This window comes from Mesoplodon bidens, assembly GCF_964165515.1.
Source record: "Mesoplodon bidens genome assembly, chromosome: 15".
In the NCBI taxonomy this organism is placed as follows: domain Eukaryota; kingdom Metazoa; phylum Chordata; class Mammalia; order Artiodactyla; family Ziphiidae; genus Mesoplodon; species Mesoplodon bidens.
In genome coordinates, this window is record NC_138171.1 from 35,509,531 (window position 1) to 35,533,028 (window position 23,498).

Here is a 23,498-nt window from a genome sequence, read left to right on the forward strand (position 1 = left end):
GGACCCGGGGCTCCGGGCCTGGGGGAAGCTGGTGGAGATGGAGGCTGCCTGCAGCCCCCAGACTCAGGCTCCCGAGGAAAGCCCCCCCTGCTCGCAGGAGGGGGCCCGACTCGGGGAGGACGGCAGTTTAGGGCCTAGGGGGCCACGTGACCCTCCCCCAGGAATGCGGTGACGTCACCGGGGGCGTGGCCGTCCCCAAAATTAGGGAGGAAGGGGAAAAAAAAAAGCCAGAAAAAGTTTCTTTCCTGGAGTCCCAAGCGAGGTGTGGGACAGAAGAAGGGATCAAAGTCAGAGGCCCGGGGCTCCGTGGGGCCCTGACCGCTGTCTGGAGTCCCCCTTTCCAGGCCATGTCCGGGCCCACCTGGCTCACCCCGAAGCAGCCGGAGCCTGCCAGAGCCCCTCAGGGGAGAGGGCTCCCCCGAGGCGCCTCGGGGCCGCCGGTGGCCCACGGAGCAGGTAAGGCAACCCAGTGCGGCCGAGGAGGCCACCGGGCCACCAGCGCTCACCTCTGTCCCGTGGCTCCTGCCTCCCGCAGAGCCCGCCGCTGCCGCCCCTTCCCAAGCCCGGCTGGACCCCGCCGCCCCTGCCCCCTCGCGGCCATCCCTGCCTCCTGCCCCATCCGCGGACCCCAGGTGCGGGGGTGGGGGCGTGGGGGAGGGGAGAAGAGGACCCAAGACGGCGGCGTCCACAAGTGTCACCCTCTCCTTCCCCAACCCCACCTTCACTCTCTCTTCCCTCAACCCAGCACTCCAGCCCCACCCCAGGGTCAATTTTTGCCCCCTCCCATCTGAGCAGTGTTACCAGGCCCCTGGGGGACCGGAGGATCGGGGGCTGGCCTGGGTGGGGTGCCATGGAGCACCCCAGCGCTCGCAGGTGAGCACGGGGATTGGGGGGGTGGGGGGGCTTAGGGCAGGAGAGGAGACCGTGTGATTTGCTTTCTCCCTGCTTTTGCTCCATCCCCAGGGGCTCCCCGCAGACAGGGGGGGCTTGCGCCCAGGAAGTCTGGATGCTGAGATAGATTCCCTGACCAGCATGCTGGCTGAGTTGGACGGGGGTCGAGGTCACGCCCCAAGGCGGCCTGACCGGCAGGTGACTCCCCTGTCCTGCCCCTGTCCCTTCCGGTCCTTGTCCCGTGCCCCTCCCCCCCCCCCAGCCTGGTCCCTACTCTGAATTCTCACCTGATCTCCCACTCTGTGTGAGTGATGCCCACACCAGCGTGGAGGAAGCTGGGTCACCAAGACTCACCAGGTTGTCAACCACTTGAGGGAGGCCCCTTGTCAAAACCATTGCTTGCCTGGGTGCCACATGGGGTAGGGGGTTCTACAGATGTGTGTCCTAGAATGGGCCCAGCTCACTCCTTCTGGTCTGCGTTTCTCCCCAGGCTTACGAGCCCCCTCAGCCCCCTGCCTACCGCTCAGGCTCAGGCTCCCTGAAGCCGAATGGAGGGGGTGTTCCTCCCCCGCCGCTCCCAGCATCCCCCTATGGGGGCCCCACTCCAGCCTCCTATGCTACGGCCAGCACCCCCGCCGGCCCTGCCTTCCCTGTGCAAGTGAAGGTGGCACAACCAGTGAGGGGCTGTGGCCCCCCCAGGCGGGGGGCCTCTCAGGCCTCTGGGCCCCTCCCGGGGCCCCACTTTCCTCTCCCAGGCCGAGGTGAAGTCTGGGGGGCTGGCTATAGGAGCCACCGCGAGCCAGGGCCGGGGGGCAAAGAAGAGGCTGCTGGGGTCTCCAGCTCTGCCGGAGGAAGAGGAGGCGGGTATGGGTCCCAGGTAAGCCCCCGGGCACTGGGATTTGGGGTCTTCAAAGACAACTGGACGCCGACCGGTTGGGGTGTGGGGGTGGTTCACGTCCCGGTTGTCAGAGGTCTGGGGCGCTGGAGCTCTGGATCCTCTGGGGGTGGGGGCAGGTCAGGAAATAAAGGAGGAAGGGGTCTAGATCTGCACACTGGCTCCTGCAGGGGCACCCCTGGCCCCTGAGCTGGGATGTTCTCCGATGAACTCTCTGGGTAGAATTGCCTGGTCACCCTCAGTGACAGCATCAGGAGCTAGAGGTTGGGCCAAGCCCCTGATTCTCACCTCCCAGGTCCCCCTGAGCCAGCCTCCGGAGGAGGAGCTTGAGAGGCTGACCAAGAAGCTGGTGCATGACATGAACCACCCACCCAGCGGGGAGTACTTTGGTGGGTGAGCTGACCCCCGGGCAGGACTGGAAAGGGGAGGTGGGGCTGGAGAGTCAGAAGGCCCGTGGATCCAGCTTCCCAGCCTGTGCAGATTGACCCTCTCCCTCCCCATCCCCAGGCCGGTGTGGTGGTTGCGGAGAAGATGTGGTCGGGGATGGGGCCGGGGTCGTGGCCCTGGACCGCGTCTTTCACGTTGGCTGCTTTGTGTGTTCTACGTGCCGGGCCCAGCTCCGGGGCCAGCATTTCTACGCCGTGGAGAGGAGGGCATATTGTGAGAGTTGCTATGTGGTGAGTGGTTGGGGCTGGGGGGGCGGTTTCCAGTCCGAGATGGGAACTCCATATCCGAGCCCCAGAGAGGAATAGGGCTTGAAGCAGGGGGACTAAAACTGATACACAAGAGGAGATGAATGAAGTCAGTAGCGATACACTGGCTGCTGGAGAGGAAGGACGATATTCCCTCATACGTGTGAGGCATTTATTTTATTTTAATTTCAATTAAAGATTCTTTTGGCTGCATCGGATCTTAGTTGCGGCACGTGGGATCTTTCGTTGCGCCACACGGGCTCTTCGTTGTGGCGCACGGGTTTTCTCTCCTCCAGTTGTGGCTCTCGGGCTCCAAGGTGCGTGGGCTCTGTAGTTTGCGGCACGCAGCCTCTCTAGTTGTGGCGCATGGGATTAGTTGCCCCACAGCATGTGGGATCTTAGTTCCCCGACCAGGGATCGAACCCGCGTCCCCTGTATTGGAAGGCGGATACTTAACCACTGGACCACCAGGGAAGTCCCGAGGCATTTATTTTAGATTTAAGGGAATGTGAGGCAGATATTACTAATGAAGGAAACTGAAGTTCAGAGAGGTTAAATTTGTCCAGGAAGCTGCAGTGCTGGGGCTTGTACTCAGATCTGTTCAAGGCCACCTTTCACTGAATCACATGCAGGGGGCTACAGAAACAGATGGGTAGGCTGGCAGGATGCCTGTAAGGGCTGCCGTGGGTCTCCCCAGCCCCCGACTTTCCTGCCCTCCTTCCCGACAGGCCACCCTGGAGAAGTGCTCCACGTGCTCCCAGCCCATCCTGGACCGGATTCTGCGGGCTATGGGGAAGGCCTACCACCCTGGCTGCTTCACCTGTGTGGTGTGCCACCGAGGCCTCGACGGCATCCCTTTCACTGTGGATGCCACCAGCCAGATCCACTGCATTGAGGACTTCCACAGGTCAGCAGGGTCCCCACCTTTTGTCTCAGGATGTCTGGCCTGGCCTTTCCCATCTTCCTCATCTCTCCTTCATATCCCGGTACCAGCCGCTCCTGCTTCACACCCCTGGCCATGCCTCCTTCTCGTTAAAATCACTCTCTTTCCCTAAGATCCAAGACCCTACCTACCTCTGGCCTCTCCCGTTCCCTCCTGCATCCCACCTTCTCTGGGCTCTGTTGTTAGTTCCCTCTAACCCTGGGGCTTGACAGCCTCCTTGGTTCCCTTCCACCCCAGGAAGTTTGCTCCAAGATGCTCAGTGTGTGGTGGGGCCATCATGCCTGAGCCAGGTCAGGAGGAGACTGTGCGAATCGTAGCTCTGGATCGCAGTTTTCACATTGGCTGTTACAAGTGTGAGGTAGGAGGGCTGGGCAAGGGAAAAAGGGTTATTGGGGTCTGGGGTGCTGAGCACGAGGGAGAAGGAACTCAGGGGTCCGGGCCTGATGGAAAGCTGTTGCTTCTTTCCGAACAGGAGTGTGGGCTGCTGCTCTCGTCTGAGGGTGAGTGTCAGGGCTGCTACCCGCTGGATGGGCACATCTTGTGCAAGGCTTGCAGTGCTTGGCGCATCCAGGAGCTCTCAGCCACCGTCACCACCGACTGCTGAGTCTCCCCAGGAGCACCTGCTGTGTTCTCCCTTCCCATCAACCACCCTCCCCGACATCTACCTTTATAACTTTGTCACCAAATGCTGTCTCCTCTTCCTCCAATCATGAAATAATAATCCCTCGAGAGTTTGTAAAACACTTTGAAGTCTATCGTCTCATCTGATTCTCACAGCAGAACACAAGCATGGTTGTTGTGACTGCCTGCGTTTTTGGCTAAGTGGCTTCCTGGGACTTCCCTGGTGGTCCAGTGGTTAGGACTCTGAGCTTCCACTGCAGGGGGCACAGGTTTGATTCCTGGTCGGGGAACTAAGATTCCCTCATGCTGAGCAGCATGGCCAAAAAAAAAAGTGACTTCTTCAGCTTACATCGATCGCTCCCAAATGGCAGAACCAAGTTCAGAAGGGTCTTCTTAGTCCTGGGCCAGTTTTTTTGCAACTCCACTGTACACTCTTTTTAATGTAGTTTCTGTAAAGACACCCTCCTCTCAGCGCTGGGAGCAAGGCTGCAGCATGTGCAAGGGAGGCAGCATTTCCTATTCTAAACAAGTCTTCATACTCAACTCACTGAACAAGGGAGGGGGGGCGGTGCATTTAATCTGGGGCAACCCAGATCCTGCTTGGTGGTCAGGCCCTAAACGTATAACCGATCCTATCAAAGTACTGGTTGGGGTTTACCACTTTTGCTTAAAGATGGGGTGCCTTTCTGGAAGAAGAGCAGGAACAATGGATTTTGCAGGTAGCACGTGCTGAGGCACCAACAAAGGCTGGTTCTCTGATGGGACCACAAAATGGTAGAAAATGCTTTAAAATGGTTGCCGTATCCGCTAAACGCCCTCACTCCCCAAACCCGTGCCCTGCGCAAGGAGAGGGGGGAACCACCCCCGATGAGGTCCGGAGGCTCTGTGATCAAAGCTGGGGAGAAAGCGGCTGGACGCGAACTGTTTCAGACACCGGGCACATCCGGGAAAGCGCGACCTTCGACCTCGGCAGGAGGAAACTTTCCCTCACGCCCAGAGGGTTCTATCTCTCAATCTCTCTCCCGAAGCTACGCTTGGTCCCGCTCTGCTCCCGTAGTTCCTCTCGCCCGCAGTTCTCCTGGAAAGCTCGCGAGACTTCCGGGTCCCCGCCCCTTCCCATCAGCCCCCGGTGCTCCCCGCCTTTGCCTCTTTGAGTTGGTTCCAGATCAGGCACCGGGGGTTGTAGTGTGTGAGCCGAGGCGCTGTTCTGCGGGTGACGCAGGCGCAGCTCGGGCGGCGCGAGCCGATCGCCCATCCTCTGCTGTCCCACTTTCTTCGTGTCTACCCGGCCCCGTCGCTGAGAGCCCCGTGTCTCCCTCTCACACTCGCAGTCCCCGTCGCGCGCCCCAGGCAAGGGGCGGGCCCAGGTCACCGGGAGAATCTGCTGGCCTGAGCGCGAGAAGAACGGCCGCCACCGCTCTCTGGTGGGGGAGGGGAGGGGCCTGGAGAGCCGGGCTGGGGCCGGCAGCTGGGACAGGGGCCTGCGGGTGGGCGGGGAGGTGGGCGTGGAGGCCCCTGGGGGCGAGTGGAGAGTCGGATCCCTACAGCTGCCTGGGCCGAGGGCTTAGGATGGCGGGGACAGCGGAAGGTTGGCCTTTGCGGAGGGAGGCGGGCGTGCTGCTCCAAGGGGGGGGGGGGAGTCCTTTGCTCCTGTCGTTATTGTCCAACACCCCGATTATTCCTGTCCGGGCTCCAGGCCCCTCTTTCCGCGCCATGGGTGACAGTGATGACGAGTATGATCGAAGGCGCAGGGACAAGTTTAGACGAGAGCGCAGCGACTATGACCGTTCCCGGGAAAGAGATGAAAGACGTCGAGGGGATGATTGGAATGATCGGTAAGACACTGCTTTTTCTTAATTTCGTCCCCCGTCTTATTCTCTTGCATTCAAGTCTCGTTGCATTTCCCTTAAGGTTTTATTAGAACGAACCATATGAAATCGCTCATACTTGACCGTTTCATGTGGTTCAGCCTATTTGCTCTTGGCCAAGGAGCTAGCTGTGGCTTGATTTTTGAAATGTCCAGCAGATCAAAGCAATAGAGGTAAGAGTTTGAGTATGAAAAACCAGTGTTTGTGTGTGTGTTTTATTGTTTGTAAATTATACCCCAAAAATGTTGATTCAAAAAAAGTAGTATTACAGAATTGACTTGACTGGAGAGGTTGTCAGACAAGTACCCTAGAAGGATATGTAAATTTCTTGTAATAGTCTAGCCTAAAAACTGAAAGAGTTCTTTGAATAGTGATGGTTGGGTTAATTGATTAGGTTTGACTCAGCTAGTGATTAGCTTTTTGGGATGTTCTTGAGTTAATTATAGTTGAGGTGTTTCTGTTAAGAAACAGCTGATAGGGGCTTCCCTGGTGGCGCAGTCGTTGGGAATCCGCCTGCCAATGTAGGGAACATGGGTTCAAGCCCCGGTCCAGGAAGATCCCACATGCCGAGGAGCAACTAAGCCCATGCACCACAACTACTGAGCCTGTGCTCTAGGGGCCGCGAGCCACAACTACTGAGCCCGAGCACCTAGAGCCCGTGCTCCGCAACAAGAGAAGCCACCGTAATGAGAAGCCTGCACAATGCAACTAAAGAAAGCCTACGAGTAGCCACAAAGACCCCAAAATTAAATAAATAAATGTATATATAAAAAAAAGAAACAGCTGATATTTAAAGGAACCGTGGAAGACTTTTATCTAAGGGACATCATAAATATCTAATCGGTGAGTTCATGGCGCAGGCTTGATTTGGAAACAGGTTATCAGGAAAAAAGAGTTTGAGGTGGCTTATTGCAATAGCATTTATTCATTCAGTGTTGTTCTGAAAAGTGAGTTCAGTAAATCGTTCAGTCAGTATATCTCTTCACTGTGGAGACTTTATGTGGCACTTTGTTTTGTTTAGTATCTTCTAAGAATGTCAGATGACAACAAAAGGTGTCCTGAAGCTGTCTAAGGTACAGTTATTGCCTTTAAGGAGTTTACAGTCTGGGGTTTGGAGTGTGGGGCAAAATGGCCTTGGGTGTATTTTGCAAATGAGTATATATGAGAGGTCATGATGAAGATGTGAAATGTTGAGGGAACAGATCTGAGGGAGGGGACAAGTGGTGGAGGTGTTGTAGGGGAGAGCGACAGGAAAGGGACACCTAGCAAGGCTTGGAAAGATGAGTGGGGATTCCTCAGACACAGGTGGAGTGTGCACGTTGGAGTTGGGGGCATAATGTTGTGCACAGAAAAAAGCATATGTTCTAGTTTTTTTAGAGTAGTGGTTCTCAAAATTCCTAAGAGGTCTTTGAGCTTACAACTGTTTTTTTTTCTTTTTAATTTATTTTATTTATTTTGGGCTGCATTGGGTCTTTGTTGCTGCGTGCGGACTTTCTCTAGTTGCGGTGAGCGGGGGCTATTCTTGGTTGTGGTGTGCAGGCTTCTCATTGCGGTGGCTTCTCTTGTTGTGGAGCACGGGCTCTAGGCGTGTGGGCTTCAGTAGTTGTGGCTCACGGGCTCAGTAGTTATGGCTTATGGGCTCTAGAGCACGTGCTCAGTAGTTGTGGCGCACGGGCTTAGTTGCTCCGCAGCATGTGGGATCTTCCCGGACCAGGGCTTGAACCCGTGTCCCCTGCATTGGCAGGTGGGTTCTTAACCACTGCGCCACCAGGGAAGGCCGACTATATGGTTTTCAATACGTGTGATGATAGGAAGTATGCATAAAGCACTTCTGCATATGGTATGGTGGTTATCTTGAGGAGCATTTGTGGGATTGAGTTGTGAGCTGAACTAACAGTCCTCATCCTCCCCCCCCACCCACACTTCAGGTTTGTTACCTGAATGAAAGGCTATCAAACAGTGCTTATTCATATCTGGGTATTTGGTAGACATTTTGAAAAAAGCTAAGAGAACTTGTTACTTTAAGGAAAATTGTCAGTTTTTTTGCCAGTGAGGAAGTGGAACTTCCCAGTGTAAACTAAAATTTTGGAAAACTTGTACCTACCAGTGTCAGCTTGACAGCTTCCCATTACTTTAAAGACTTTTCTGGTGAGATAGGGAGTGATACTAACAATTATATTTTGATACTGTGTAATGAGATGTGTGAAGATCTTTTCAAAGAGCAAGGTAGAGTAATGAATTTTAATATAGCAGAGTACAAAATGTTCACTGATTTAGTTTCAGATTCAACATTGCAGCTAGCCTTTAAGAAGCTATCTCTTGCCAAGTTTTGGGTAGTATCAAAAACAAAGAATATCCCCAGCTATCTGAAAAGGTTATTAAAGTGTTCCCTTTTCCAACTACATATCACTGTGAGGCCAGATCTTCTTCATATTTTTCAACCAAACAGCGTATCATAATAGGTTGAATGGAGAAGTATATACTATGGGAATCCAGCTGCCTCTATTAAGCCAGACCTTGAAAAGATTTGTAAATGAAATAATGATGCAACTTTTCTCACTAAAATTTTTTTGTAAAATAGCCATTGTTTATAAAAATATATAAATATGTAGTTTATGTTATTATATAACTTCAAAATTATTAGGTATTTTTTTCTGTTCTAATTATGAATACAGTTAAGTATTGATAGATCTAACCCACATAAGCAAAAGCTCTTCAATCTTCAATAATTTTTAAGAGTGTAAGGGGGTCCCAAGACTGAAAAGTTTGAAAACCACTGGGTTATAGCAGAGGATTTTCTTTTTTATTTTGTTAAGATGGAGATGGGGTTGGCTGGTAACGGGTAGAGAACCTGGAATGACAGCCAGGAACCAAGGGTTTTTTGTTTTTTTTTTCCCCCAAATAAATCTTATTTATTTATTTATTTTTGGCTGCGTTGGGTCTTCGTTGCTACATGTGGGCTTCTCTAGTTGTGGCGAGCGGGGGCTACTCTTCATTGCGTTGCACAGGCTTCTCATCGCGGTGGCTTCTCTTGTTGCGGAGCATGGGCTCTAGGCACATGGGCTTCAGTAGTTGTGGCTTGTGGGCTCTAGAACGCAGGCTCAGTAGTTGTGGTGCATGGCCTTAGTTGCTCCGCGGCATGTGGTATCTTCCTGGACCAGGGCTCGAACCCGTGTCCCCTGCATTGGCAGGTGTATTCTTAACCACTGCGCCACCAGGGAAGCCCGGAACCAAGGTTTTGAATAGTATTTTGCACTGGCATTTAAGCAAGGGCATGGCATGATTGGATTTGTGTTTGAGAAAGATCACTTTGACCTTGGAGTGGAGGAAGGGGAGAGACCAGAGGTAGAGAAGACAAACCAAGGCTGCACTTAAAGGAGAAATGGCCAGGACCAGGGCCCATGGACTAGGGCAGAGTTTGTGGGGATGGCACGGAAAAGGACAGCTTTCATAGGATTTGAGGCAGAGGATTAACAAGCCAGTAACAAATTAGTGGTGAGGGTGACACTTGATAACTGGATACCTGGCGATGATGTTGGTGCAACTGAGAGTGGGAAACAGGATGGCAGAAGCAAGTTTGGGCCCAATATAGTGATAGAAATAATAAGCTCGATTCTGACCTGTTGATTTGGGGTTGTTGATGTTGGTCTGAAGCTCAGGAAAAAGGCCAGCCTGGAGGAGGTGGCAGGCCATCAGTTTGTGGGTAATGGCCGAAGTGATGGAAGTAGACAAGAGTTTTTTTCCTCTTAGAGGGAAGTTTTATAATTTCAGGCTTTTAGTCTCGTGTCTCAAATACGATGCGAAGGGCCTGTCCAAGAGTGTGATCTTGGGATATCCAACTGTGTCTTATTTACCGCTACTTGTTCTTATCTCCAGAGAGTGGGACCGTGGCCGGGAGCGCCGCAGTCGGGGTGAATATCGTGACTATGACAGGAATCGGCGAGAGCGCTTCTCTCCTCCCCGACATGAGCTCAGCCCCCCACAGAAGCGCATGAGGCGAGACTGGTGAGATGGCCACGGTTTCTCTGTCTTCTCTCCTCAGCCTCAGTTCTACCTGAGCCTCAGCTGTCTTCCCTCACTTCTGCTGAGAACTTTCTTGGTCATTTCCTTTTCTCAAAGTTCCCATAAACCCATCTTTTTTGGTTCCTCTAAACCCTTGGGTGAGAGACCACATTGCAGGTGTGCCCCTCCCTCAGTCCCATCTGCCTTTGCGCTCAGGAGACATGATGGCCTTCTCTGTCTGACTTTTGTGTCCCCCACCCTCAGGGATGAGCACAGCTCTGACCCATACCACAGTGGCTATGAGATGCCCTATGCTGGGGGGGGTGGGGGCCCAGCTTACGGCCCCCCTCAGCCCTGGGTCCATCCAGACGTCCACATCATGCAGCACCATGTTCTGCCTATCCAGGCCAGGTAAGGACCTGCCGTTCTGGGGTTCTCGGGAGAAGGGAGTCGGTAGGCCTGGGGCGTGGATTGGGGCTGCTGAAGACCACGGCTGGAGCCAGGAGAAGTGGGTCAGGCACACTGGCGTGCCCGTGGGGGTGGCCGCAGCTGGCGCCTGGGGTCATGTCCCTGGTGGGCGAAGGAAGGGGGCAGCAGGCTACCTTGGCCCGCCATCCCCCCACCCTCTTCCCCCACAACCAAGACTTCCTGACCGGGCCCCCCCTCAGGCTGGGCAGCATAGCAGAGATCGACTTGGGTGTGCCGCCACCTGTGATGAAGACCTTCAAGGAGTTTCTCCTGTCTTTGGATGACTCTGTGGATGAGACAGAGGCCGTTAAGCGCTATAACGACTACAAGCTGGATTTCCGGAGGCAGCAGATGCAGGATTTCTTCCTGGCTCATAAAGATGAGGAGTGGTGAGTGCCCCTCCTCTCCTGCTGTCTTCTCCCTGGCATGTTTCCCCTGGCCCCGCCAGTGGAGCCTGCAGCCCTGTCCTCTTCCCATTTTCCCCAATCCAGAACTTCCTGGGGGTGGGGGATGGGAAGCGTCACAGCACTGGCTGATGGGTTCTCCTCCTCACTTCCATGTCCGCCACGGCCCCCACGCCATCTCCCTTCCCCACTGTCCTCAGCGAGTGAGACGCCTCCAGGCAGCTGGCCAGAGCCACCTGTTCCCTTGGGGCAGCAGACAGACTGCTTCCCACTCGCTGATACTGGGTCACTGTCATCCCTGATCGCCGGGACCCTGTGTGGCTACGGCATCCTCCCAAAAGCAACGAGTGAATCCAGACAAGAAAAGCAAAGATCTCAGTGTCGTTTGACAGAAAAAGAATTTTAATTTTTTTCCTTTTGTGGATGTTTTAATTTTAATCAACCATCTTTTCCCCCCTTCCTGCTCCTCCTCCTCCTCATCCTCTTTCTGCTCCTCCTCCTTGAAAAGAGCCAGAACTGGGAACTACACCCGCTCATCGACGGAGCTCGGAGCAAACCCACCTCCACCCCCACCATACCCAGCCCATACATGAGCCCCTGGGCTGACGGCGCTGCCCCGGCCAGGCAGACAGGCAGGGCACTGCTGTGCACAATGCAGCGGTTTAGCTGAATGTGATTGCTCAGGCAGCTAGTCAGTCAGGGCCGCCACCGCGGAGTCCCGCGGGGGTGGGGCATCTGGGCCGGGCGCCCCAGCCAGGAGCCAGCCGGTGGCCCACCAGCCAGCATGGGCCCTGGGCGCGGCTAGTTAAATCTTGAGCTCTGTTTGACCAAGCGGCCAAGGTAAAGATCCTGGAGGTGATGCCTGCGGCTTTCCTTTCCTCTCACGCTCACCTCGCGGTTCTGTTCTGTCACTGTCTCCTCTTCCTATTCTGTGTCTTTGTCTCACTCTCTCGTGAACCTTTCATTCTTTCTCCATCCTTGTTCTTGCTCCTGCCTAACGCTTCTTCCTACTGTTTTTTTTTTCTCCCCCTAGTCTGTTTGGTCTTTAGTTTTCCTTTTTGTTTTTGACTTCTGGGACTTTCTCTCACTTTCCCCTTTCTTTTTTGCATAATTTTCCTAATTTCTTCTGTCCCTCCCCCCACTCCTGCCCCCCTGCCCAGGGTCCTAATTTAAGTGTTTTCCTTTTTCATGATCTACCCTAACTCCCCACCCTGTCCTCTCTCGATCCCTGTGGGCAGTACCTGAGGTTATAAGGGCACTTCAGTTTCTCCCTTTGCTCTTTCCCTGTCCCCTCACCATCTGCTTATCTTCCCAAGGGGGGAGAAAGGTATCCTGCCATTTTTGGCTTTTCCTTTCTGGTGATTTCAGGTTTCCCTGTCTTCCACCAAGGGATGGAGGGAGCTGGTGGGAGCAGTCCTTTTAATGACTCTAGTTTGGGGTTGGCAAGGAGAGGGAGGTTCTTTGGGGCCTACTATTTCCTTAGCGTTCCTCTGGGAAGCTTTGGGAAACTACACTTTTTAAAATTTGTGTTTCCCAGATACTCAGGGCAGTCAGTCTGCCTCCAGCCCTGGCTCCCCCTGTAGTCATGCTCTTTCCAGATCCAGAGCTCTTAGTTCCTGGCTCTTCCCTAGATTTTCTCAGAGCATAACCTCTGGTTCCTTCTGGGGGGGTTGGGTGGTTCTGGTGCACCCCTCTCCCCATATCTCTGCTTTTATGATCTTTTGTGGGTGTGAGAGGATGGGGGCTTTCCCCTGATTTTCCTGGGCCCCTCCCCATGTCCTGGCTCTGGCCTCCAGTGACCGTTTGGCCTCTTCCCTCCCCACTTCCTTCCCAGGTTTCGGTCTAAGTACCACCCAGATGAGGTGGGGAAGCGTCGGCAGGAGGCCCGGGGGGCCCTGCAAAACCGACTAAGGGTATTCCTGTCCCTCATGGAGAGCGGCTGGTTTGATAACCTGCTGCTGGACATAGACAAAGCTGATGCCATTGTCAAGATGCTGGATGCAGGTGGGTGGATTGGGAGGGGTGGGATTGTCTGGTGACCAAGGTCTTGGTTGAAAATGGAAAGAAAGATGGACAGAAAGCCAGAGGCTGAAGGCCAGGGCCCTTGGATGGTGATCTCTGCTCCCTTTGTTGGTAGCTGTGATTAAGATGGAAGGAGGTACAGAGAATGACCTACGCATCCTGGAGCAGGAGGAGGAGGAGGAACAGGCGGGAAAGCCCGGGGAGCCCAGCAAGAAAGAGGAAGGCAGGGTTGGACCAGGCCTGGGCGATGGAGAACGCAAGGCCAATGAGAAGGATGACAAGAAAGAGGATGGCAAACAGGTCTGAGTGCTGAGGCTTCTGGGTGCTGCCTGTGCGGCCTGGGGAGGAGAATGGAGCTGCTTCGGGGGTTGTGTCTCGGGTGGGGGAGAGGCGAACTTGTGGGCTCAGCTGTGGAGCGTGGGCAGGGCCCTCTGACAAAGGCTGAAGGGGAGACCAACATCCCTGGTGATTTGTCTCTACCTGTAGGCTGAAAACGACAGTTCTAGTGATGACAAAACTAAGAAATCCGAGGGTGATGGGGACAAGGAAGAGAAGAAAGAAGACTCTGAGAAAGAAGCCAAAAAGGTAGGCTCTCCCTTGCACAGGATCAGTGTTGGGGTTGGGTCCTGGTACCTGACTCACCTCCCCTTGCTGTGGCTCTTACAGAGCAGCAAGAAGCGGAATAGGAAGCATAGTGGTGATGACAGCTTTGACGAAGGCAGTGTGTCCGAGTCGGAGTCGGAGTCGGAGAGTGGCCAGGCCGAGGAGGAGAAGGAGGAGGCTGGTAGGTTTTATTTTCTTTGCTTCTAGTCCAGTCTCTTCATACTGACCGGTGTGGCAGGGGGAGGTGAGAGGTCGGTGAAATTGATGGGAGGGTGGCCTTTTGGGAGGGACTGGTGCGGGGAGGTTTGACAGCTTCTCTACCCTCCCCTCCTCAATTGACAATAAATTTTCACCACCTCCCACCACTTCCTGCATAGAGGAAGCACTCAAGGAAAAGGAGAAGCCCAAGGAAGAAGAGAGGGAGAAGCCCAAGGACGCTCCTGGGCTGGAATGTAAACCCCGACCGCTGCATAAGACTTGCTCTCTCTTCATGCGCAACATCGCGCCCAACATCTCCCGGGCTGAGATCATTTCTGTGAGTGGGGAATAATGGTACTGGGGGCAGGGATGACGCCCAGGCTCCATTCCTTTGGGTGGGGGCGACAGCGAGAAGGTAAGCTGGCACTGCTTCTGACCTACATCTCTGTTTCCCTGACGGGGAGGCCCCCTTCCCATGGGCCCACGCCCTTCAAAGAGGCTGGCCCTGGTTGCATGGTTTGCTTTCAAGTGCTGTTATTCCTAAGCCCTTAATTGTTTCTTCCTAGTCCAAGGAAAGATGAAAAGGCAGTTCCCCAGGGTTCTGAGGACATGGGGATTGGAGGAAGAAGTGAATCCTTGAATCACAAAGTGGGGCTTCTGTTTCTTTGCTTTTCCAGCTTTGTAAAAGATATCCCGGCTTTATGCGTGTGGCATTATCAGAGCCCCAGCCCGAGAGGAGGTAAGGAATGGAGGGAGGTGTGACCCTGGATACCTTGGGGAAAAGGTGCAGGGGAAGATTGGTGGCCAACATCACGTCCATCCCAGGGTTATGCTGACATTTTCTTGTTTAGGTTTTTCCGTCGTGGCTGGGTGACCTTTGACCGCAGCGTTAACATTAAAGAGATCTGTTGGAACCTGCAGAATATCCGAGTGAGTCCTGGGCATGGGGTTATTGAGGGAGAGAAGGCGGGGCTCCCCCTGCTCCACACAGTCTCTGATCCCTTCGTTCATGGATGGCTTCATCCATCTGCTCCTTATTTCATCCATTTAGTCTGCTCACGTGAATTGTACGCAGTCGTCTCTGGGTTTGGCTCTGAGACTGTCCCCGTGAATGAGACACCCCTGGTCCCTGTCCTTAGGGAGCTCAGTCTGATCGCTAGCGCGCTCGGTCGGGCCAGTCTTTGAGTGGCTCTTCTTGGGCAAGTGTTGGTGAGCCTCCTGTCTCCTCCAGCTCCGGGAGTGTGAGCTGAGCCCTGGTGTGAACAGAGACCTGACCCGTCGCGTCCGCAACATCAACGGCATCACCCAGCACAAGCAGATCGTGCGCAACGACATCAAGCTGGCGGCCAAGCTGATCCACACGCTGGACGACAGGACCCAGCTCTGGGCCTCTGAGCCTGGGACGCCTCCTCTGCCGACGGTCAGTGACTCCTCGTGGGACTTGCTGAAAAGCCGCTGGTTCCCCCTCATCTGCTGTGGGCACCTCTGGCCTTACCTGATCTGTAGCATCGACCCCCTTGTACCCACCCCTGTCTTTGCCCCTCTCCTCCTGGGCAGCATCTCCAGCTTCCAACAAAACAGACTGGTATTAGTGATTATTTATCGGCTAGGGCAGAACACGTACACAAATTAAGACAAATAATGAGGCAAATGTAGCAGCCCAGCTGAGCCCTGAACTCCTTTCTGCCCCACATGGGCTTGTCAAATGAGAAGGTTCCTAGGCTACCCTGAGTTTTGTTTGCTCCACCTCTCTCACCCTACCAGAGTTTGCCCTCGCAGAACCCCATCTTGAAGAATATCACTGACTACCTGATTGAGGAAGTGAGTGCTGAGGAGGAGGAGCTGCTGGGGAGCAGTGGGGGTGCCCCTCCTGAGGAGCCTCCTAAGGAAGGGAACCCAGCAGAGATCAACGTGGAGCGGGATGAGAAGCTGATCAAGGTGCCAGTGGGTGCAGAGTGTGTGGGGCGTGGGAGAGCCTGGCTCGGGGCAGTAAAGGGGCAAATGTATGGGGAACTCTCAGCTTCTCATTTCTCTTAGGTTTTGGACAAACTCCTCCTTTATTTGCGCATCGTGCATTCCCTGGATTATTATAACACGTGCGAGTACCCCAATGAGGATGAGATGCCCAACCGCTGTGGCATCATCCATGTTCGGGGGCCCATGCCGCCCAACCGCATCAGTCATGGAGAAGGTGAGCTCCCAGCTTTCCTACTCCTGGTTTCCCTCTCTCCCAGCTGCCTCTGGCCTTAGTTCTGCTCTGGTAGCAATGCTCTGCCACACTCTCCTCTAATCCCCACCTCCGGGCTCCCTTCTCCAACCTGGTCTCCCCGTCTGTTCCCAAACCACAGTGCTAGAATGGCAGAAGACATTTGAGGAGAAGCTGACTCCGCTGCTGAGTGTGCGGGAATCTCTTTCAGAGGAAGAGGCCCAGAAGATGGGTCGCAAAGACCCTGAGCAGGAAGTGGAAAAGTTTGTGACCTCCAACACCCAGGAACTGGGCAAGGATAAGTGGCTGTGCCCTCTCAGTGGCAAGAAATTCAAGGTCTGGGATGTTAGACATTTGTGTGTTAGGACTGTGGGAGGCGAGGGTTCAGCCGGGAAGCCTCCTCAGAGCCTGGGGAGGAACTGCTCATTGAGACGAGACGGAGGGGAGGTGGAGTGTCCTTGCAGTTGGGTCTGGGGAGCTAGGGAACCCTCATTGCTGACTCAGTTCTCACCCCCTCCTCTGTTCACCCAGGGCCCTGAGTTTGTACGCAAACATATTTTCAACAAGCATGCCGAGAAAATTGAGGAAGTAAAGAAGGAGGTAGCATTTTTTAACAACTTTCTCACTGATGCCAAGCGACCAGCTCTGCCTGAGATCAAGCCAGCTCAGCCACCTGGCCCTGCCCAGAGTAAGATACGATCCATGAGGGTCTGCCCCATTCCCTCTCCCTTGACTGTTCAGAGACTCCTGGTTTTATTTATTTATTTATTTATGGCTGCGTTGGGTCTTCGTTGCTGTGTGCGGGCTTTCTCTAGTTGCGGCGAGCGGGGGCTACTCTTTGTTGTGGAGCATGGGCTCTAGGCACGCGGGCTTCAGTAGTTGTGGCTTGCAAGCTCTACAGAGTGCAGGCTCAGTAGTTATGGCGCACGGGCTTAGCTGCTCCGCGGCATGTGGGATCTTCCAGGACCAGGGCTCGAACCCGTGTCCCCTGCATTGGCAGGCGGATTCTTAACCACTGCACTACCATGGAAGCCCCTCCCGGTTCTCTTTAACTTGTTGTATCCTGAGAAGTTTCTACCCCACTCTCAGGCCATATTACTAAAAAGCCAGCTGTCCATCTCCCGCCACTGCCCCGCCCCCCTCCCCCCCCTCCCGCAGTAATTCATGTCCCTGTCCGTATTGTACTCCCCCCAGGTCTGACCCCAGGACTCCCCTACCCACACCAGACTCCCCAGGGCCTGATGCCCTATGGTCAGCCCCGGCCCCCCATCTTGGGCTATGGAGGTAAGTGTAAGAGGGAGTTGAAAGGACCTGGACTGGGGCTGGGAGAAAGAAAACTTAGCTAGGATGTAGTTGAGGTCACAGTTTTTCAACTCAACACTGATCTTTTTCATAGCTGGTGCTGTTCGTCCTGCAGTCCCCACAGGAGGGCCTCCATACCCCCATGCTCCCTATGGTGCTGGCCGAGGGAACTATGATGCCTTCCGAGGCCAGGGAGGTTATCCTGGGAAACCCCGAAACAGGTGAGACTGGGCTAAGATGTCTAAGTTTTCTTGGCCCTCTTCAAACGTCCTATCAGGAACCCTCAAATCTCACCCCATCTTACTTCTTTCTTATCTCACAGGATGGTCCGTGGAGACCCACGGGCCATTGTGGAATACCGTGACCTGGATGCTCCAGATGATGTGGATTTCTTTTGAGTCATATACGTTTCCTCACTCCTGGTATCACCTATACTTGTGACTGCCTTGTCCCATCCAGCTCTGAGAAGTTTTTGTACGTTCAGCCCTACTGCCAATAAAAGCACTTGCGTGGTGACTCCTGGCTTAACGTATATATGTAATATACTTCCCCAGATGCTCCCAAAAATTAGCTGGGGCCATGGTTGGCTGGGCCTTGCCACTTTATTGACACCAAAGATCCCAGGCTCTGCTGGGGCTTCCTGGGAGTCTGCCATCGCCTTTGAGATGGGTTAGATCAACGGGTATGGCGCTAGAGAAGCCTCAGTCCAGGGTGGGCAGCTGCTTTTTCGAGTTACAGCTGGTCAAGCACAGGTTGTAGAAGGAGTTGGGGTCAAAGGCTGTGCTCACCTCTCGCCAGCCCACCCACCCAGCAGCCTGTAGTTCACTGGAGTTTTTCGGGGCACCCCAGCAGTGAGGGTCCAATACCAGGACGTAGGCTTCCGTGCCTGGCCCCAGGCACACTCCCAGCAAGGCCTTTGACCGGGCATCCGCATCCCCTCCAACCATTACAGGTCCCCCGCCCCCTGCGAAGTGGGAATAAAGCCTCTCCAGTTCCCCCTGAAGCCCTGCTCCACGAGGCACGTGACGCAGGCGCCCTTGTGGACCCCCGAAGTGGTCAAGGCAGAGGCTGGCCTCTACACAGCCGATCCAGCTCCGAGAGCCCCGGAACCCGGGGGGCTTGTCGCCCATGTCCTCCAGGGCCGCCTGCACTGCAGCCAGTTCGGGTACGCCCGCCGGCCGGCCCTCTGGCCACGAGCACAGCGTTTGCAGAGTGCGGTAGCCGCAGCCCCAGCCCCGGTCGTCCACGCCGTCGCAGCCGTAATGATAGTAAATGTAATGGCCCGAGAGGAGGGCCAGGCGAGCGCGGCCGCCGCCGCGGCCGGGCGGAGCCAGGCCCAGATGGACGTCCTTCAGCGGCTCCAGGGCGGGGGGCGGGAGCGGCGGTCGCCGGGCCGGTAAGATCCGTCCTCCAGGCGGCGCGGAGCGAACTCCAGGGAGAACTCTGGGCTCTAGCGCTTCCTCTCGGCCCCGAGTCTTGGGCTAACTGCGGGCAGGACCGGCGTACAGGCCCTGGAGTCGCTGTCGCCTGGCCCCAGGTTTAAGCGCGTGGCGCTCCCCGCGGCAACCAGCACCAAGCCGCTGCGCGGGGCTCCCACAATGCACCGCCGCGTCCGCGCCGCCGTCCTCACTGCGCAGGCGTGAGCTCCACCTCGCGGGGCGGAATGTACTCGCCGCAGCGGCGGGGGCGTGGCGCGGGCGCCCATCACCCCACCTCTCAGATCCGCTCTTCCCGCCGGCTTTAGCACCCATCCCTCCATTCACTCAATCCCAGTGGTTGAAGCATTCTGCCCGGACCCTGGCTCCCCAGGCGCGCACACTCCTGTGGCTGTAACAGTTTATTGGCAGCCCAGAGGGGCGAAGGCACCGCGGGGGAGGGGGCTCGGCCCGAGGCATGCAGAGGGCGGGGAGCCCCAGGGGAAAGTCGGGGGTGGGTGGGCAGGGTCTAGGGATCCTCTGTGTTATATCCCAACCCTTAAATAAATAGTATATACAGCTGAGGTGCCGGGCGGAGCGGGCAGGGCAGCGGGACGAGGGGGTCCCTCCTGGGTCACAGGTCTGAGCAGCGATCCTGCTTGCTGTAATGGTCAAACTGGTTCTTCCAGTGCACCATGTAGGAGCTCCAGCGGTGGAACTCAGCCTTCCACTGGCGCTCAGCCTCGTCCAGCGTGTCTGCGGCCAGGGTGCCCGGCAAGTGGGTGGGGGGGAGGACATGGGGAAGGACGGGAACGGACATGGAAGGGGGGCGTGAGTTCAGGGAGGACACACGGAGAATACAGGAGACCACGTTGGGTGGTGGAAAGAGGATCAGGAGAACATGCGACAGACAGAAGACCAGGGGAAGGACGAGGGTAGAGGCGGGGCCAGAGAAGAATGGCGGGAAGGAGGAGGGAGGGGGAGAAAATGACCGGAAGACAGGGGGACAGAAGGGATCAGAGGAGGAGGATCCGTGGGTTGGTGGGGAAAAGAGAAGAGACAGAAATGGTTGGCGGTTATAGCCCCACTGGAGGGTGCTATCTAGCCCTAGGGCCTCCCTCTCACCCCAACACCAAGCTCAGGCTCCAAATAATAATTTTATAAAAAAAGAAAATTGGCTTTTTCATTTCCATTTAAACAATAAAGGCGTGTGGATCCCTGAGATGGGTCGTAGGTGTCCTCCCCCCACCCCACCCCACCCCCCTGCCCCCAGCCCTGTCCAGTTTGAGTTTCTCGGTTTGAGGAGGGAGGGGCCGCTGGGTCGGAGATCCCTGAGTGGGGCCCTTCCCCACAGTTCGACCACTCATTAGAGGAGGGGCTCCCTGAGGCCGGAGGGGGAAGAGGCCGTGGTCACAGCCGCAGGAGCCGGGAGAGGAGGAGGAAGAGGAGGAGGAGGGACAGGGGGAGGCCGGGCCTGGGCCTCGGGGCAGCCTCCCCGTGGGCGGGGCCTGAGCAGGTGCAGGGGGCCTCCGAGGCTGGGGGGAGAAGAGAGGGGTTACACCCGGCCGGCTCCCAGTTCCCCCTCTCTCTCTCTCCGCGCCCCTTTTCTCCCCCGCCTCCTCCCGGCCCCTGTCCGCTGGCCCCTGCGTACCGGTGGCGCTGAGCAATTTGGGTAGGAAGCGGTTCCAGAAGGCGCAGGCCTGGGCGCGCAGCCCCCGCCGCACCTCTAGCGGCCGCAGGTTCAGGCTCACGTACTGCTGCGCTCCCGCCGTGTATGGTGGCCACTGCGGGGCTTTGGGGTCCCGGGGGTCATTGGGGTCCCTGCGGAAGGAAAGGGAAAGCTCAGCCCCTGGGGGCTGGGGAATGGAGATGGAGAGTAGGAGGAGGCAGGCTGCTTCCTGACCCATGCCGTTCCCTCTTAGGCTCCAGGGAGAGCCCCGTCTCCTCCCTCCCACCTTCTCCTTCATCCTTTCTCTTTTCCAATATGCTGCATCCTCCGGAGTCTTCCCCTTCCTCCTGCCCTCCTTCTGTTGTTCCTCTTTTTTTTTCCCTCAATTTTTCTGCTCCATCTTTGTTTCTCCCATTTAAAAAATTGCTATGATTTACTGAGCCCTTACTATATACTCAGGCCCAGTCCTATCTCTACAAACATCATGTTTACTTCTGCGGACACCCATGTGATGGGATATTTATGGTCCCCTTCTTCAGACAGGTAAACTGTGTGCATGCATTCGTGTGTGTCACAGCTAAAAAAAATCATCACTGGTCCAATTGATCCAGCTCTACAGTCCACACTCCTAACTGCTCTGGTAACTCCTTTGTCTGTCTCTCCTTGTCTGTCTCTTCTCTTTGCCTCCCTTAGCTCTGTCCTTGTCTCATCAGGATCTGCCACCTTGCCTTCCTCCCTCCTTCCCTTCTCTTGGGGTCTCCTTTGTCATTCTCTCTCTCCCCCTTTGTCTCCTTTCCTTTGTGAACTCGAGGCCCCCCCTGCCCTTTCTGCTTGTCTCCCTCCCTGTCTGTTCACCCCCCCACCCCCCGCCTTGCCTCCCTGGATCCTGGAGGCCCTCCTCCCCTCAGCCCCGCTAACCCTGTGCGGGCGAAGTTGGCCCAGTATCTCATCAGTCGTTGGGCAAAGGTTCTCTCCTCGACAGTGTAGTTTAGCGAGGGTTCCAGGGGGAGCCCAAAGATAAACTCGATCTCGTAGCCGTGGGGCACCCCCATCCAGAGGGGCCAGGAGAGCGTGGATGCACGGTGTTCAAAGATGTAAGCATAGACTCGAGCGCCTTGGGCAGCCAGTCGCCCAGCCAGCTGGGCTACGGGGCACACGACGTTGTGGTCGCCCACCACATCACTCATGGCCTCCCTCAGGCGCGCCGGGTCCTCAGGGTGCAGCCAGTCTGTGTAATGCAGGACCACAGCCTCGGCAGCCAGGTCACTTGCCTGGGGGACCCCGACCCGCACCCCGGCCAGGAACTGGGCCCGGCTGATGAGAGACTCGTTGTCTTTGCTGAAGCCTGGGGCCCCGTAAACCAGAAAATAGGAGCCCTCATCCTTCACCACACCCACCAGCACCTGAGGGGACAGGATGGAGGGATGGGGGGGAGGGGAAGCACAGACAGACAGGCAGACAGAAACAGATGGACAAAGAGCCAGAGAGATGAACAGTTATAGACCCAGAACCAGGGAGGAAGAGAGTTCGAGATTGGGGAAGGGAAAGAGAGAAAGAGAAAATATACCCACATTTCCTTTCCTCTCTGTCCCACTGACCACCCTGGGATTGAGCCCTCAGGGAAGAGGAGCAGGCCATGGGGCCCAGAAGCCTGGGCCTTTGGGAGTGGGTTTTGAGGAGCCCTCATGCCTGGGTCCCCACGGGGAGGGGCAGGTGAAGAACAGGCCTAGAGGAAGCAGCTCCACCCCCTCCAGCCACTAGTCACCTGCAGGCCATGGAAGTCTCCAGCATTGATGAGGGCTTCGGGCGTGTCACTGAGGAAGTCTCCATCCACCACAGGCACGAAGGAGAAGCGGAAGACGCTTTCCTGAGGCAGCACATGCCACTCGTGGTCCACCAGATCCTGAGACGGCCGCGTCCGCAGGCAGGCCACCAGGTCTGTGTCATTGCCACCAGCCCCACCAGGCGGACAGCCCACGAGGCGGGCCAGCAGCGTGGCCCTGCGGCGGGCCTCTCCCACACCCACTGTGGCCCAGGGCCCATTGGGTGCCCCGCTCTGCAGCACGGCCCTGTGGAACAGGCCCCGGCTGGGTGGGGACAGCAGGTGCATGCCCACGGAGGCGGCACCTGCGCTTTCCCCAAACAGAGTCACTGACATTGGATCCCCCCCGAAGGCTGCTATGTTCTCCTGCACCCACTGCAGTGCCAGCCTCTGATCCAGTAGACCCACATTGCCTGGGGCCTCCCGGCTCCCCGGCAGGGCCAAGAAGCCAAAGGCTCCCACCCGGTAGTTCATGGACACCAGCACAGTCCCCTCGGCCTGGGCCAGGAAGCGACCATCATACACGTCCAGGGAGGAGGCCCCGCTGTAGAAGCCACCCCCGTAGATCCAGACGAGGACAGGGGTGGGGGATGCAGGCCGGGGGTACGGTGTCCACACATTGAGGTAGAGGCAGTCCTCGCTCAGCTCACGGTTGGGGTTCCACATCTCGGTGCCCTCAAAGCCGGGGTACAAGGTGTCTACATATTGGTAGCAGACTCTTTGGAAGGCTGTGGCATTCAGCACCCCTGGCCAGGGCCGCTTGGGCTCTGGTGGCAGAAAGCGACGGGGGCCCACAGGTGGCTCCGCGAAGGGGATGCCCAGAAAAGCAGAGACAGGGCCCCCAGGGGCCATTAGGCGGAGGCCCCGTAGCCGGCCCCCACGCACCGTCACCAGCAGCTCTGGGTCCTCTGGGCCCTCAGCCTCTGCCCCTCCTCCCAGGAGGAAGAGGAGGAGAAGGAGTGGGGAAGCCAGGGAGGGCGTGTGCAGGGGACACCGCGGGGGCCTCATGGCTGCCAGGCGTCTGCTGGGAGAAAGAAAGGCAGAGGGTGAAGGCTCAAAGCTGCCAGGAGGGAGGAGATGATTAGGTAACACTCTTGCCCAGGGGTTATCACTGAGCTGCAGAGGAGGTGGGGCAGGTTGGCAGAAAGGAGAGAAATGGAGGGAGGGAGGGAGACAGGCAGAGACAAGGACATAGACAGGGAGAAGCAAGAGGGGACGGAGATCAGGCACACACACACATACACCCAGACGGACAAATGCAGGGAACAGAGACACACTTGCCAAGCAATACCCTCCCCTGCCCCGCAGAAGACCCACCGCCCTCACTTCCTTCCCCCAGCTGGGTGGACTGCCTTGGGCCCAGTTCGAGCAGTGCGGGGCACCAGCACCAGAGGCTGAGGGCCATGCACAGGCCACCCGACAGGGGCGGGGCCCTCACTGACGGGAGGCGCCGACGGGGGAGCTTGAGGTGGCGTGA

General features: G+C 56.3%; 4 protein-coding genes across 10 annotated transcripts; 2 read left to right on the top strand and 2 right to left on the bottom strand.

The window, feature by feature from the left end:
* The first annotated feature begins 187 nt into the window (after nt 1-187).
* Nucleotides 188-4,164, top strand: TRIP6 (thyroid hormone receptor interactor 6). Of its 2 annotated transcripts, XM_081257214.1 has the most exons (9): nt 188-456; nt 746-873; nt 964-1,089; nt 1,382-1,768; nt 2,082-2,175; nt 2,294-2,463; nt 3,207-3,385; nt 3,659-3,779; nt 3,894-4,164. In XM_081257214.1, exons 1-9 carry the CDS (start codon nt 348-350, stop codon nt 4,023-4,025), a joined length of 1,446 nt encoding a protein of 481 aa, XP_081113340.1. In that variant the 5' UTR covers nt 188-347; the 3' UTR covers nt 4,026-4,164. The 2 variants fall into 2 exon arrangements, with proteins under 2 accessions (XP_081113340.1, XP_081113341.1); XM_081257215.1 differs by lacking the exon at nt 964-1,089.
* Nucleotides 4,165-5,178: 1,014 nt separating this feature from the next.
* SRRT (serrate, RNA effector molecule) lies at nt 5,179-17,631 on the top strand. Of its 4 annotated transcripts, none has more exons than XM_081257560.1 (20): nt 5,179-5,466; nt 5,739-5,877; nt 9,787-9,915; nt 10,177-10,323; nt 10,581-10,769; nt 12,619-12,788; nt 12,922-13,106; nt 13,293-13,391; nt 13,473-13,590; nt 13,787-13,944; nt 14,285-14,346; nt 14,459-14,537; nt 14,839-15,027; nt 15,372-15,545; nt 15,645-15,798; nt 15,956-16,149; nt 16,345-16,501; nt 16,996-17,097; nt 17,210-17,336; nt 17,438-17,631. In XM_081257560.1, the coding sequence occupies exons 2-20, from the start codon at nt 5,756-5,758 to the stop codon at nt 17,511-17,513; spliced, it is 2,631 nt and encodes an 876-aa protein (XP_081113686.1). In that variant the 5' UTR covers nt 5,179-5,466; nt 5,739-5,755; the 3' UTR covers nt 17,514-17,631. The 4 variants fall into 4 exon arrangements, with proteins under 4 accessions (XP_081113686.1, XP_081113687.1, XP_081113689.1 ...); XM_081257561.1 differs by having other exon boundaries at nt 17,008-17,097; XM_081257563.1 differs by having other exon boundaries at nt 16,025-16,149.
* A 29-nt stretch (nt 17,632-17,660) lies between these two features.
* On the bottom strand, nt 17,661-18,374 carry UFSP1 (UFM1 specific peptidase 1). The gene has a single exon (XM_081257565.1). It carries the CDS (start codon nt 18,243-18,245, stop codon nt 17,817-17,819), a length of 429 nt encoding a protein of 142 aa, XP_081113691.1. The 5' UTR covers nt 18,246-18,374; the 3' UTR covers nt 17,661-17,816.
* Nucleotides 18,375-19,054: 680 nt separating this feature from the next.
* On the bottom strand, nt 19,055-23,112 carry ACHE (acetylcholinesterase (Yt blood group); the record flags this gene model as incomplete). Of its 3 annotated transcripts, none has more annotated exons than XM_081256431.1 (4): nt 21,965-23,087; nt 21,118-21,338; nt 20,182-20,351; nt 19,055-19,286 (listed from the first exon to the last, which is right to left on the bottom strand). In XM_081256431.1, the coding sequence occupies exons 1-4, from the start codon at nt 23,027-23,029 to the stop codon at nt 19,165-19,167; spliced, it is 1,578 nt and encodes a 525-aa protein (XP_081112557.1). In that variant the 5' UTR covers nt 23,030-23,087. The 3 variants fall into 3 exon arrangements, with proteins under 3 accessions (XP_081112557.1, XP_081112559.1, XP_081112558.1); XM_081256433.1 differs by having other exon boundaries at nt 21,118-21,602; nt 21,965-23,086; XM_081256432.1 differs by lacking the exon at nt 19,055-19,286 and adding an exon at nt 19,941-20,065 and having other exon boundaries at nt 21,118-21,602; nt 21,965-23,112.
* Between the last annotated feature and the right edge of the window lie 386 nt (nt 23,113-23,498).

Coding starts and splice junctions, on each gene's coding strand:
- UFSP1 (XM_081257565.1), bottom strand. CDS start 18,245: ATGGGCGACAAGCCCCCCGGGTTCCGGGGCTCTCGGAGCTGGATCGGC.
- SRRT (XM_081257560.1), top strand. CDS start 5,756: ATGGGTGACAGTGATGACGAGTATGATCGAAGGCGCAGGGACAAGTTT. Junction 15,546..15,644: donor GGGATGAGAAGCTGATCAAG/GTGCCAGTGGGT, acceptor CATTTCTCTTAG/GTTTTGGACAAACTCCTCCT. Junction 15,799..15,955: donor CCGCATCAGTCATGGAGAAG/GTGAGCTCCCAG, acceptor CCCAAACCACAG/TGCTAGAATGGCAGAAGACA.
- TRIP6 (XM_081257214.1), top strand. CDS start 348: ATGTCCGGGCCCACCTGGCTCACCCCGAAGCAGCCGGAGCCTGCCAGA. Junction 457..745: donor GCCGGTGGCCCACGGAGCAG/GTAAGGCAACCC, acceptor CCCTCAACCCAG/CACTCCAGCCCCACCCCAGG. Junction 1,090..1,381: donor CAAGGCGGCCTGACCGGCAG/GTGACTCCCCTG, acceptor GTTTCTCCCCAG/GCTTACGAGCCCCCTCAGCC.